Source organism: Ambystoma mexicanum, chromosome 7q, assembly GCF_040938575.1.
Source record: "Ambystoma mexicanum isolate Mex_15411 chromosome 7q, UKY_AmexF1_1, whole genome shotgun sequence".
Classification (NCBI taxonomy): domain Eukaryota; kingdom Metazoa; phylum Chordata; class Amphibia; order Caudata; family Ambystomatidae; genus Ambystoma; species Ambystoma mexicanum.
Window position 1 is genome coordinate 1,006,918,479 of NC_090941.1, and position 15,276 is coordinate 1,006,933,754.

General features: G+C 42.3%; 1 protein-coding gene across 1 annotated transcript in view; it reads left to right on the forward strand.

Annotated features, from left to right (window-relative positions):
• Nucleotides 1–12,783, forward strand: part of SLCO2B1 (solute carrier organic anion transporter family member 2B1) — a 770,532-nt gene extending 757,749 nt beyond the window's left edge. Inside the window, exon 16 of the mRNA XM_069640200.1 lies at nt 9,758–12,783. Within this exon, the coding sequence (XP_069496301.1) occupies nt 9,758–9,920 (163 nt within the window). The 3' untranslated portion in view covers nt 9,921–12,783. The remainder of the gene's footprint in view (nt 1–9,757) is intronic.
• Nucleotides 12,784–15,276: the final 2,493 nt, after the last annotated feature.

Consider the following 15,276-nt stretch of genomic DNA (forward strand, 5'->3'; position numbering starts at 1 on the left):
AAAATGACTGTGTCATCGGCATATGTGATACAGTGTAGCTTTCTATCGCCGTATTTGGGAGTAAGTTATGTACATCTTTAGAGGCCGAAACATATATGTTATACAATAGTGGCGCAAGTACACAGCCCTGCTTCAGACCTCTGTTAGTGAGGAATGCTTCCGTAAGTGTCCCCTCCTGTGAGATTCTTACCCTAACTAGTGTCTCACCATGCAGCTACTCAATAAAGTACTGCACTGATGGATCCAGGCCCCTGTCCCTCAATTTAGTCCATAGTCACCCCCTATCAACAGAGTCAAAAGCAGAGCTACAGTCCACCAAACAGATATAGAGTCTGGATTAATGATTTCGAAGCATATCAAAAATAAGAGTAAAAAGTACCCATATGGAGTAATTTGTGCAGTAGCCCTTTCTGAAGACTGTTTGTGTGATGTCTAGTATGGCATTAGTATCATTCCACCTGGTGAGCAGTTCCAATAATAGGCGTGAGAATATCTTGGAGATGCTGTCTAATATTGCCAAGAGTCTATAATTATTAGGCTCAATACGTGCCCCTTTCTTATATACTGGTATAAGTATAGACTCCAGCCATGTATAAGGAAAATGCCCCGTCTCGCACACATATAAGAACAGGCCCCTCAGGAGTACAGCCCAGTTTTGTGGATCGTTCTGGAGCATTTTATTGCTCAGCCCATCCGGCCCAATGGCCCTGGAAGATTTTAACTTAATGATTATTAAGGCTTTATAAGCCTGGCTTACGTGGAACCACACCAGGGAGCCTATCTTGGGTACATCGAGCAGGCAAGCCTGGGAAGTGGTTTGGACCCAGTACATGTTCTTAATATGGGCTGCCCAATTACTCTCAGTGATACCACACACCTCAGACTCAATTTTGCAGCTCTAAATGTGAGCAAAAGAAACCAGAACATCTTAGAGTCCTTAGTCCTGAGCGAGTTTACTATATATTGCCAGTTGCTTGAATGTTCACTACATTTATGCTATCGAAAGCAACTCTTATATTTAGTTCTTGCCAATACTTAAGGTTTCTTTTTCCCTTCAAATGATATTTGATTGCTTCTACTGATTTCCCGTATCTCGCAGTACAGTTGTGTCTTTCTTTTAACTATCTCTGTGTCAAACAGGACTCCAGTTCTTCCCATTTGTGTTCCTCTGCTGATTATGTTTTTGAACAGTTATGGCATGTCTATTTAAAACATCTTTAAGTTCCCAAGCTTGATGCTTGAGTAGGACGGGGTTGGTTGTGATATCAAATCTAAGGCTACAATTGAATTTGTCAATATTATATATGAACCACCAAAGTTATTTGTATCTATCTGTGGCCATATTATATATTGTGCTAGTCCTTCCACTTTGTCTAATAAGGGGAATTGTGCTACCCCAGTACCCCAACCAACCACTGCCAGGTCTCTTGTCATTGTCACTGCATCTGTCATCCTACCCTTCTTCCACCCTGGTAAATTTCTCAGTCTATTAACATATGGCGTCCTCCCTTCCAGGCTGTTTGCATATACTTTCGGGCATCTTGGATATTCAGTGGTTTCTGGCCTCACTGCCAGTTCCTCTAAGTCGACCAAGCTACCTCTCTACACACATACCAGTAGACTGTGCTTGTGTAGCCTCTTCTACCCCACTCTCTTCATCATCTTCCTCCTCTGACAACATGTCATCTTCCTCATCCTCTAAATGATCTGTCCTGTATGTTCAACTTATCACTTCTTCCATTATATTCCTTTCTTCCTCTTGCCGGTCGATTTTCCAACTTCCTCTTCTATTAATGACATCCCTTCTTCTCCTGTCTGGTAAACAACTTTTCTATTGCACAACACCTTCTTTCATGTTATTTTACATTACATGGCTGTTCATAATGTCATCAACTTCCTTGCAGTGCCTTTCTAAGCTCTTCTCTCGTTCCTTTTCCTCACCTCGCCGTTTCTCTCTCTCGTCCTCTATTTTCCTTGGCCTGTCTTTCTCTTTTAGTTTCTTTTATCTCTCTCTGTCTTCCTCTCATCTGTCTTCCCTTTCCTTCTCTTCCTGTTTCCTTTGTCTTTCTCTTTCTACCGCATGTCTGTCCACTTTTGCCTTCTTGTTCTTTTGTCTCTCCAGCTCTCTTTTTCTTTCTTCACTCTCTTTCTCTCTCTTCATCTCTCTTCCTACACTCTTGTCTCTTCTTCCTTCACCGTTCTTCCTGCAACTTCCTTTGCCTTCTCTTTAGACTCATCAATGCCCTTTCCATCAAATGTGAGCATTATCTGCCCTCCTGTCCATTCAGTTGGTAGAATGGTTGTCTTGCCCTTGTCTTCTTGCTTGCCCTTCTCTCTCTACACCGCTTCCTCAGCTTCCATTAACCTCGCTTGCAAGTCGCAGTGTTTGTCATATTCTGCGCATGTGGACAGTGGTCTCTGTCTACTTATTTTCTCCCCACTGATAATGGGCCTCATTATAAGTTTGCCGGTCCGGTAACAATGGTACCAGTAAGCTTGCCGGTACCGTTGTTACTGGACCGGCAAACTACAAGTTCTGCTTGCGGGTGCCTTCCTGATTGCCTGGTCTGACCTGGCAGGCGTACCGGCACCCGCAAGCAGAGCATGTCAGATGCAACAGCACCATTCTGAAAGGTGCCGGTGCATCCGACCTCCCCATTCCCATTTGAGCCCTATGCGGCTCAAATGGGAATGGGGAGCATTTCATTCCGGCGCCCACGAATGGGCAATTACCGGGTCCGGCAGGGCTGTAATGACCCGGTAATTGCCCATTCGCGGGTGCCGGAAAATTCACAAGTTTGGCGGCACCCTGCTGGTTTTACCTCCAAGGCTACCGCCAAACTTTTAATGAGGCCCAGTGTCTTCACTGCTATAGGTAGGATTTGCATATATGGGGTTAATACATGTAATCAGTATAATCCCTGTGCAATAGATGAATGGTCCTCACTGTGGGTAATAGGAGGAGGAGCTGCGTGTGTCATACAACCTTCATCATGCTGATTATGCATCAATTTCTTCGCATCTGGCTCCACTATCTCTTCTCCGAACATGTTCCATAGTTCCTGTATACCTAATCTGTTCCGTAAATGTTTTCCCTCACATGCTGTATGTAGATATGTGCACATGTGTTGCAGTACTGTCTTTGAATGAGTGTCTTCTTGTGGCCAGGGCATACACAACTTGTCTGCCGTATCTTTAACCCACTCTGTGTGGTGCTTAATAATTGTGTCCTTAAATCAGGGCGATGACTTACATAAATTAATGATTGGAGTGTCCCCCATTGTAACAATTTACAACACAACTTACACCAAACTCTATTTGACTTCTTGCCCCCTTTTTCCTTCCTTGTGACACCCCTCCCCAACAATACTACTCCACAACTTAATGCTTCTGTGTCTCTTTCTGAGACCACACCTCCTGTGTCACCCCAATCCTTCTGAGTGGCACCACAACCATGCCACTCACGCTCCGAGTAGACCCACCTCACTGCTCCCCTCGATCCTTCTGAGTGCCACCACAAAATGCCACTCACACTCAGAGCAGCCCCGCCTCACTGCTCCGACACTGGACCACACTCTTCGGTCCACACCACCAATGTACGTCCTTCACAAATACACCAAAATCCACTTCTACAAGGCCTAAGTTATCTCCCAATATGAGGCAGGCACCAGCAATCTCGGCCTCTGCAAAGTATCCATATCTTTTATTACTGCCCCTTGACAAGGCTTACCACGTGATCTTTTCCAACTCTTTTTGGAAGATATATATTTTTCTTTCCTTACTCTCTTTATTACATCCACAGATCTGCTAAAGGTCTTCAGTGTCAAGTCTCCTGTCTCAGCCTATGACTTTCCACACCCTACGGGGTGGCCTGGAGGGACCGGACAGGACTTTTATCCAAAGGGGGCTTCTGTTGACCCTTAGCTGTTGCACGTGCTCCCACTCTCCACAGGTCACCTCTGCAGTCCTCAGGGATACGGCAAGGACTCCATGACAATCCGACAACATTTAGCCAGCCATCCTCTGCTACCATATCTTAAGGCAGTCCTAAAAGTCCAGCTCAGACCCAGATGAACTGGAGTCAGTCTCAATGATGGAGTAGACAAAGTGCAAGGCAACACACAGCTTTATTATTATTTAAATAAAACGGGACAGGATATAAACATTCAAATCTTGTGACTCTGGATGTGTTTATAGAAAACAACTGTTTATATACTCAAAATGAGTCAATAACATAATCTCAGTTTACAAATCCTAGGGGGGTCAGGGATTGGTTAGTGAGTATGGCTACATATAAATTATATAGGGGTTAAACATTTCATTGAGTTATGCAAAACTGATGGCTCCACCTGGAACCACCCCTATATTGATAAAGGTAAGAGTATATCATTTCTACAACAAATAGTTGGCCTAACACTGAATGGGCAGTATGGCACTATGGAAGTTTTTGCATGGAAAATCTGGGATTTGCGTCCCAATCTGCACGCATATCCCCATTCGTTGATTCATGGAACCGGACTTGGGCGTCAGCGAGGCCTGCGCACAGGGTGGAGTAGGGGACGGACCTTGAAAAATGAGGAAGAACAAGTGAAAAAGTGAGCGTTACGTGGGATGGGCCGCTGGCAGTCTAAGGAGGAAAGCTCAGGGGCAACGTGCTCGCCTTGGAAGCAAGACGACACAGAGCAGCACAGGTTAGACCCCCAGGTCCGCACTTACAAACCTCTGGGTATTAAGCACATTATAAATAACCTATCTTATCATAGCACACCTACAAATGTGCAGGACAAAGCATATTAATGGATTTGACCACGCAACCTCTCACCTGCAAAATGCCCATGCAAATCTCTCTATTTCTCCATCTCCCAAAGGCAGGCGTACAGACACTTGTGCATAGGAATCGCAGTGCAGAGTTGAGTTTGCATGTTGGATTGAAGGGTGCATGCTCACATCTGGGGATCCGATCGTACTTAGGGGTGGGCGTATGCAGTGAAGTATGGTGCAGGAACGGTTTACAGGGGCTCGCATACATATTTTCCAAGTTTTACCTGAGTTATGAAAAATCATACGCATGTTGTTGGGTGACTCCATGCAGGGTCCACGAGATGCAGGCCTGCTTGTGAGGGACCTCATTCACTGTTTGAAGGGTGCATGCATTTGTGCCCGGGGGAACATGCACAGATAGCTGTTCTGGATGTTTTTGCTTTGCGCGGGGGTGCGTCGGGGCGTTCCGGCTGCAACTTGCCTATACGGTTACTTAGCACAGGAAATTCCATGAATACGTAGTGCGTGCATTTTTGATTCTGCACGCAAGCTCATCCACTGTTGTTCTCGGCACATGGCTTTTGCAGAATTAATGCAAAATTTTCCATGAATCAGGCATTAATGGTTTTGATAGGTTGGCTTTGTGCTAACTAAACTTTGTCACTTGACAGGTCAGCAAGATATGATCCAGCCAGAGAGTAGGGAGAGAGAGAGGTCCATGGACTGTCTTTTATTCTATTAAAGAAATTACCATACCACATTCTCAGGCCATGAGACTGGGCCATCCCTCTGCATTTGAATGTGTAGGGCAGCGTGTGTCTGTGCATGTTTTTAGGGTGTATTTCAGGTGTTCTATCTATGTTGGCATCTAATGAATAATCAGTGTTCTCTAATGATAGTTCATGTGCAAGACGTCTATGGGGGTCATTATGAGTTGGCCGGTAAGGGACTACCGGTACCGGTAAGGAGACCGGTGCCGGTAATCCCTTACCACCCAATTCCGAGGTCCCTTTGCGGGAACCGTAAGGAACATGTGGTCTGACCACATGTCCCTTACGGGTCCCGCTAAGGGACCAGAACGCTAATAACGGGCTTGCTAGTCGCGAGCCCGTTATTAGCGTCCTCCCCATTCCCATTGAGCCCTATCGGGGCTCAAGTGGGAATGGGGAATGGTTTGTTCAATGGGGATTTAGCGGTCCCTCCAGGGTCGGAATGCACCGGTAAGTCCCCATTGAACAAGACCGGTGCCGGACCCGGTATTGGAGGCAGCCATGGTGCAAATAGTGCCATGGCTACCACCAATCTCGGAATGAGGCCCTATGTATGAAAAGGAATGACTTTCTATTTATTGAGATTTTACCTAATATTAGCGTGTGTCTTGTTTTCTGTTTCCTCGAGGGACACTCTTGAGTTATTCTACATGGAGTATTTTGGCTTACTGTGTTACTGCACCTGGCTAACAAAGGCTGCTGGCATTCTTATACAACTGGTTGTATTCTTATAAAATCTGGGAGTGTCCTGCTTGCGTCCAGGGAATTGCTATCTTGTGCCTTTGTTCCGCCATTCCCATCCTCCCTTATTTCACTTTAAACTTGGCACTAATTGTCAGCTACCATCTAAATTGTGCACAGAGCTGTATTTCTGTGAATTCAGCTCTTTGTGTTTTCCTAAGGTCCTGAGGCCCTTGCTCCTTTAAAAGCATGCTGCTGTTTCAATTTATAGGAAGATGGCTTCCCAATTGTTCTCTTGTTTCTATGTTAATGTGCTATATTTGCATGTCGTTCATGTTGCATTCAATTTATCCATTGATCATGTTAGTGGTCTTCATGTTTTATGGATGCCTTGTTAATATATTTCATGTATAAATGCATATATTACCTAGTGCATGTGTTCTTCATTTTTTCGTATCTAGTGCATGCGCTTGTTACTGTTGCAACGGTAGCGTGAATGCTTTTGTCATCTTCAGCTTAAAATGTCTCGACGTCTTGCTGTACCTGCCTGGGATAAGGGTGGTATGGTTGTCTCAGTGAGTAACGCGTCTCCCCTGTACGGTACTGGGCCAGGTGAGGGCAGAAGCTATGGATGATGCATCCATCTATCTCTCAACAAACTACACACCAGTCATACACAATTGTCCACCCATATTTCAGAAATGATCCAATCATATTCCCCAATAAAGACAAAACACCTGGCATTCTGCCTGCTGGAAATGCAAACTTAGATATGAGAAAACCAGCTGTCTTGCAACAAGTATAAAACAGAAGTTCAATGCCACTCTTTCAGGTGGTGTTCTACAGTTTATAGTCATAAAATTGAAGGCAAAAATGTCGAAAGTCAAAAAATCTAAAAAATAATGTCAAAAAAAAATTCGAATTTCTTTTTGAATACGTTTTTTATTTGAAATGGGGGGGTTCCCTCCAACCCCCCTTTTTTATTTTATTTTTTTTACCTTTTTTTAACATGCAGAACCTCAAAAAAATGTTTAAATAAAAAAATAAAGAATTCGATTATTTTTTTTCAACATTAAGTTTTCAAATTTATTGTAATTCGACATTTTTTTTCGATATTATGACTGACCACCGTGTTCTACTTTCCTATTCACTTCATCTTGGCATTGAACATCCCCTAGTGAAATTGCTCAGGAACTTGCTGTTCAAATTTGACAATAGGTTATCCTTAAACCTCAAACGAGAAAACATCTAACTTTGTTCCTGTCATTGCAACATTAATATACTTTGGTAAAATTGTGTATTTCCTATTGGAACTCACAAGACCCCAAGTGCCTGATTTACAAAAACATTTCATAATGGCGCAATCTCATTGAAAAATGCTTTGTAAATCAAGCCCATGCCATTGAAAAACACTTTGTAAATCAGGACCCAAGAATCCTATTCACGAGTGGTAGAGGAGCTTAGACTGCAGACTCGAGCCCTGACATAGCGTCTTTGATTTGATTGGTTATTTATATATCGATTTTGCCAAAGTGCTGTACAGTTACCACCCAACCAAAGTCAGTCATCATTTATCGACCTCAGAAGGATAAAAGGCTGAGTTGGCCTTTCCGGAATTAAAACGTGCGACCTGCAGATCACACGCAGATTTCAGCAGCAAGTGCTCAACCCACTGTGCTATCTTACTGGACCTTTGGCAGCCTTCCCCCCACCTTTTCAATCTATCTTTCTCTTCCCTTCTTTCACTCTTGAGGAAAGAAAGTAAAAAACAAAGCAAGGAGTGAGAAAGAAAGAAAGAAGGAAAGAAAGAAAGAAAGAAAGAAAGAAAGAAAGAAAGAAAGAAAGAAAGAAAGAAAGAAAGAAAGAAAGAAAGAAAGAAAGAAAGAAAGAAAGGAAGGAGAGGAGATGCAGACTAAGGGAGATCAAAAAAAGGAGAACAAATAGAACATGATTCAAACAAGGGAAAGGAGCAGAGATATAAAGAAAGCAAAGGCTGACACTCTGTAGGGGTGCTAGGTCTGTGGTGCAGGCACTGTGTTCAAATAAAAAAAATGATTACACTGGATGAATGATAAAGCATATTGATCACTGCCATACTTTAACATTTGGGCGAACATGAACATAGAGGAAGCACTGCTTAAAATGCAGTATGGTCAAAAACTTTATGTAATCCAGAATGGTGCTAAACCATAGAAAAGGTATGTTCTAAATTGCACTGGCACCTATGCAGTTTATGTGTTCCACCCCAAAGTTTCCGAGGTGCAAATCCCTGGCAGGGAACCTGCTCATGGAAATGCTGTGTGAGTGGAACATGCTTTGCTGAAAGGGCGGTAGTAACACAGCTGAAAGAAATACAACATATTATTGGTATTATAGACATTTTGGAATGGTGCATATTGAATTGGCACTAAACAAAACTTGAACGTGTGCGAGCAAGATTCTCTCAATTCATTTTCCCCAATCCTAGTGTTTTGCTATTGTGCAAAGGCATCAAAAGCATATTTGTTGCTCTTCAGTCAATGTCTGCCCTTACGTGTACCAGTGCAATATTTCTGTGATATAGAAGCAGCACTTGCACATTTCCTGCAGACCCGCATAGGATTTTTCTTGCAGGTAATCGTGTTCTGTGTGAGCTTGGCTATACCAGGAGGCATAACCTTTACTTGCATTGCCTGCTCTCGATCACTTGGTTTATCTATTCCACTTTCACTTTGCATATTAAGGCAATCAGGGTCCGAACCCGTTTTACCTACTCTGTCACTTAAATGCATGTACACGCAACCTGAGCACGTGCAGAGCCAGCATTTGTTAAGACATGTGGTACTAAATCCAAATAGAGAATTATGTGGAACATTTGTGGATACCTAATTCTTTTGCACCCCCAAAACATCTTTGCGAAATTCACCCTCGTACTTGTGTCTCATTCTGTATTTGGTGAAAAAGTGGTGATAACAGAATTACCACCACTTTTACCGATCTGGCTAATTACTGAGTCTGGTGTTGAAGTGGAGGATTTACCTCCTGCATCATTTTGGAGGGAAATCCTCCACATTACCGCCGAAAGATTGGCAAAATCAGCAGAATTACTGCCGGAGGAATTACCGCTGGTGGTAATTACATCGAAATCACCAAGTAGCATATGGACTCCAAAGAATTGGGACTTACACCTCCTACTGGTGCACCTCCCAATAGTAAATCCGCAGGACCAAGAGGCGGTAAAAGTACATCCATTTGGTGTTAGTTCTGGGAGATTACCACCAAACTACTGCAAAAATCATGAGGGCCATAAAGTTTACCAAGAACTCAGCACATTAGCCAGCGTATGCACACAAAGATCTACATAACTTTAACTGTGTGCCATCATGTTACAGGTGATCTCAAATGTTACAATGCATAACTCAATGTGCTCCATGATTGATAGTATCCCTAGAAGAGGACATAGCTCAGATGTAGTTTGCACATTGCATTGTATTCGTTTTGTTTTGTTATCATATTTCCTCACCATGTCTACTGTACCTTGACAATCTTGTTTTTTGTTTTCGCAGGTACCTCGGACTGCAGCTTGCCTTTGAAGTGGGGGCTTTTGTATCTTTTCTAATAGTTTTCCTGGTTCTTCGTAGACAAGAAAGAGAAGCAGCAAAGAAGTGCAACCCAGAAGACCAAGCACTTACCCTGAAAATGGGCGGAGACCAGGAAAAGAAAGTTTGACCAGAAAACCCTGAACAAGAACATAATGTGTTCTGGCATTCTCCAGGCAGACATCTGTGTTGCTCTGTCCTGCTTTAATGATAAAGCGAGGAGCTCCCTGATACTGAACTTTAATCTCTGGTTTTGGTTATTTACCAAAGACTGATATGTGCTGCCGTGCACCTTTAAGCTGATAACACAGCACAGTGGACTGAGAGCTAGATTATAATGTGAACCCATACAGGCCTGACCCAGCCTTTCATCCTTCCGAGGTCGGCGAAGTGAGTACCAATGAGTTGGCTAATAACAACACTCATGGATTGAAGGACCCAGGGGAAAATCAGTCATGCCACTGACCAAATACTTTGTTGTGGGAGCCATCCGAAATATTTGATAGATGAGTCGTGTGCTGCTCTGTTAATGTTCAGACTTATATGTGCATTACCATTTATTCAGATATGCACCTTGATATCGGATAAGGCGATTTGATCGTGCCTGGACTTTGCTGAATGTTCTTCTTGGTAATATAAGTTATCATTCCAAGCCTTTCACAAACCATATCCAAATAAATAAAGCTATATGACGCTTCAGGGACTGTGCTACATGTTCTTTGCCCTCTAGTATGGATAGCTGGCCCTTCATAGACTATGATAATTCTCCTCTAGTAAGAGTATTGTGCTATTGACGTTTCCAATTGTTGATAATTCATCATTCATGGTGTTTCCACATGTTCCTTTAGTAATTCACCATTCTTGGATTTTGCTACATATTCTTCTACTGAAGGTCATTGAACATTCCTTCACAGTGATGAATGCTCCTCTGGTAAGGGTAGTTAACCTTTCCTGGACTATGCAACATGTTTTCCTACATCTATTTAGGATTGTTGAGAATTCCCAGTGAGTGGTACATGCTCCTCGAGTTGGTGTAATTGGCCAATTCTGGATTTTGCCACATATTCTTCTACTGAAGGTAATTGAACATTCCTTCAGAGTGATGAATGCACCTCTAGAAAGGGTAGTTAACATTTCCTGGACTATGCAACATATTCTCCCACATCTAGTAAGGTATCGTTGAGCATTCCCAGGGAGTTGTACATGCTCCTCGAGTTGGTGTAATTGGCCGATTCTGGATTTTGCCACATATTCTTCTACTGAAGGTAATTGAACATTCCTTCACAGTGATGAATGCTCCTCTGGTAAGGGTAGTTAACCTTTCCTGGACTATGCAACATGTTTTCCTACATCTATTTAGGATTGTTGAGAATTCCCAGTGAGTGGTACATGCTCCTCGAGTTGGTGTAATTGGCCAATTCTGGATTTTGCCACATATTCTTCTACTGAAGGTAATTGAACATTCCTTCAGAGTGATGAATGCACCTCTAGAAAGGGTAGTTAACATTTCCTGGACTATGCAACATGTTTTCCTACATCTATTTAGGATTGTTGAGAATTCCCAGTGAGTGGTACATGCTCCTCGAGTTGGTGTAATTGGCCAATTCTGGATTTTGCCACATATTCTTCTACTAAGGTAATTGAACATTCCTTCAGAGTGATGAATGCACCTCTAGAAAGGGTAGTTAACATTTCCTGGACTATGCAACATATTCTCCCACATCTAGTAAGGATCGTTGAGCATTCCCAGTGAGTGGTACATGCTCCTCGAGTTGGTGTAATTGGCCGATTCTGGATTTTGCCACATATTCTTCTACTGAAGGTAATTGAACATTCCTTCACAGTGATGAATGCTCCTCTGGTAAGGGTAGTTTACCTTTCCTGGACTATGCAACATGTTTTCCTACATCTATTTAGGATTGTTGAGAATTCCCAGTGAGTGGTACATGCTCCTCGAGTTGGTGTAATTGGCCAATTCTGGATTTTGCCACATATTCTTCTACTGAAGGTAATTGAACATTCCTTCAGAGTGATGAATGCACCTCTAGAAAGGGTAGTTAACATTTCCTGGACTATGCAACATATTCTCCCACATCTAGTAAGGATCGTTGAGCATTCCCAGTGAGTGGTACATGCTCCTCGAGTTGGTGTAATTGGCCGATTCTGGATTTTGCCACATATTCTTCTACTGAAGGTAATTGAACATTCCTTCACAGTGATGAATGCTCCTCTGGTAAGGGTAGTTAACCTTTCCTGGACTATGCAACATGTTTTCCTACATCTATTTAGGATTGTTGAGAATTCCCAGTGAGTGGTACATGCTCCTTGAGTTGGTGTAATTGGCCAATTCTGGATTTTGCCACATATTCTTCTACTAAGGTAATTGAACATTCCTTCAGAGTGATGAATGCACCTCTAGAAAGGGTAGTTAACATTTCCTGGACTATGCAACATATTCTCCCACATCTAGTAAGGATCGTTGAGCATTCCCAGTGAGTGGTACATGCTCCTCGAGTTGGTGTAATTGGCCGATTCTGGATTTTGCCACATATTCTTCTACTGAAGGTAAATGAACATTCCTTCACAGTGATGAATGCTCCTCTGGTAAGGGTAGTTAACCTTTCCTGGACTATGCAACATGTTTTCCTACATCTATTTAGGATTGTTGAGCATTCCCAGAGAGTGGTACATGCTCCTTCAGTTGGAGTAATTGGGCAATTCTGGATGTTGCTACATGCTTGGCTCGTAAGAATAAAGGATCATTCCTTATTCATTGGCTTTACTGTATGATATGACATGATATGGTCTTTATAACGCGCCTATACACAAGTGTTTCACGGCGCGAGTATATGTTTTTCCGTGTCAATTTAATTGGCTTTTCCTGGACTTTTCCAAAGGCTCTTACCAAATTGTAATTTCTAAGACTGGAAGTGATACCTAAAAGCTCTAGGTGAATGTCAGATGTTTTAATAAAGTTGAATTATTTTATTACAGCTTGCCTCTGTAAAGTGTCAGCAATTAAATCAGTGTTTTGTTAAAAAAAGACCTGGAAAAAGAGGTACAACAATCAACATAACCTTGCATCAGAAACCTCTAAAGTAGCTGTGAACCTCAGTATTTCACTCCTTTTACACTGTTATTTTGTTGTCCTTTAAGCAGTTGACATATCAGTGCAAAAACAGTATGGTACTCAACCTGTATACACTCATTTTATAATGTATGTGTTGCCTGCAAGAGCCTGGTTTATTGATTCCAACAATAAACGTTGTCGGTGCCGGCCTTTGGCTATTCTCAGGCTCTCCCCCTGGGTTGGTTTGCTTTATTGTACGTTTTCAACACCATTTTTACAGATCATAATGCAGTGGGCTGTTAAGGACATTAATGATCCACAACTGAGTTATACGACTCTGTGAACTTCCCTGTATGCTATATTGCTCATCCTTTCTGATGTGTTGCCTCTGTACCCCACTGGAGTGTCTTGATTGTGTGGAAGGGATTCACTTCCCAAGACCTAGGAAGGAATAATAGCGCTGGGGCAATGCATTTGTCTTGGAAGCGAGGCAATGCAGAGTAACACAGGTTTGAATACTGATCCTGGGGTTAGAAAACACTCGCTGGTATAAAGCATTTGATAAAAGTAGAACTATAATAATATTAATAAGATACAATCACCCCCACTGTAGCAGTGGAGCTGAATGTATCTTGGGAGATTTTCCTGAACATATTCACAAAGCTAATTTTCGTCTTCACAAAGTTAATGGTCACTAACGCAGTTGTAAATTGGGGTGTTCCTCAGGACTCCCCATTGCTTTTTAATCTTTACATTTGCACACTGCTTTCCAACTATGGATTACTGTAAACATTGTACGCAGATGACACTGAGTGCTATTTTAAAGAATTCAGTCCTAACTCTGATTTAAATAGTGTTACCTGCTGGTTGGAAGAAGTGTAGCAATGGGTGCTGGAGAATGGCTCCAGCTTAATCCCAGCAACGCAGAAGTCATTCTACTTGGTCCCAAAAATCAGCTTCAGTATTTAACACAAGCCTGCCCGTCACTACTACGACTTCGTCTCCCATCAATATGTGCCAACAAGATTAAAAACGTTGCTTTTTTGGCAAGCTTACTTGGACATGAATTGTCAAATTTGCAAAGCAAGCACATAGATTTCCTACAAACCTTTGCTTCTTTGACACATTCTCCCTTTCCTTGAGAAAGATTTCCATGCTAGGCTGCTTTTCTCCCTTATCAATTCTAAATTGGTTTCTGCTAATGCTTTGTATATTGGGCTTCCGGAATGCCAGCTCCTGCACCCACAGAGAATGCAGAATTCAGTTGTCCATCTGGAGTTTGTGTTGTCAAGACATTAATCCATTTCTCCCTTCTGACAATTGAATTTCTGCATTGGCTCCGGGTCACATGCAGGATTGCTTTTAAGGTCCTCTGCTTGGTGTTTAAGTGTTTGCATTGTTTGTCCTTCAGGTATCTCCAATGTAAGATTCAACATTATAGAACATACTCATCCCAACGTTCTGAGAAGACTAAATCAAGTCCTAAATTCAGGGCTGGTGGCAGATTTGTGGTGCCTGCCACTCGTTTATGCAACAAGCTTCTCATTGTCTTTTGTATAATGGATCAATGAAAACCCTTCAGCAAGCCCCTTATGATGCTGCTGTCCTCCTCATGTTCTCTGTCTGCAATATTGGCATATCTTTTCTTGGCTGATTTTGATACCGCCATACAGTTTAGGCTGTCTGGTGACACGTTATAACTCAAATCAGGAATCGCAAATCCAATGTTACTAGCCCCCGGTCATGATGGGGAACGACATGCAAAGTCTAACATTTTAAGAGTGGAATGGCAAAGTTCCAATTTCTTAATACATTTTGGATACTTTGTAAAGTATAGGGACAGTTCTGGAATGCTTTAGGAAGTAGGAAAAAGAACACACGGAAATTCTCTGTTTAGAAAATGTAAACAGAAACACTTATGACACCACTTAGAACCTAGGCAGGACAAAGGAAATCACGACAGGAAGTGACCAATCAGTAAACAATCACCACGCCAAAGCATAGCCAGGCTCAAGGGGCCTTCTACACTTGTAGTATGGGATAAGCAACCTACTGTAACCTCTAACCCCCCAGTCAAATGACCTGTGTTAACCCCAAATTACTTGTGCAAAGTTCCTTTGTTATGTTGCTAGGCTTGCACTGTATAAACATAAATACACGTACAATACAAAACAAATAGGGTCATATATGCGGGATGGTGTGGCACATTTTTAACCATCTGCCGCTCATTGGACATAGTTCCCATTTTTGAAATCCTAATCAGAATGTCCACTGCAATTTCAACGTGGTTCACTTAGTTAAGAAGATTTGTGTAATGGGGGGCACATATCAAAAATGTGACTTAGTGTATAGTAAAACATAAAACTAAACTCTAGGCATTGAACTGAAGCTAGAAAAAGTCATATTTTGAGGTTGT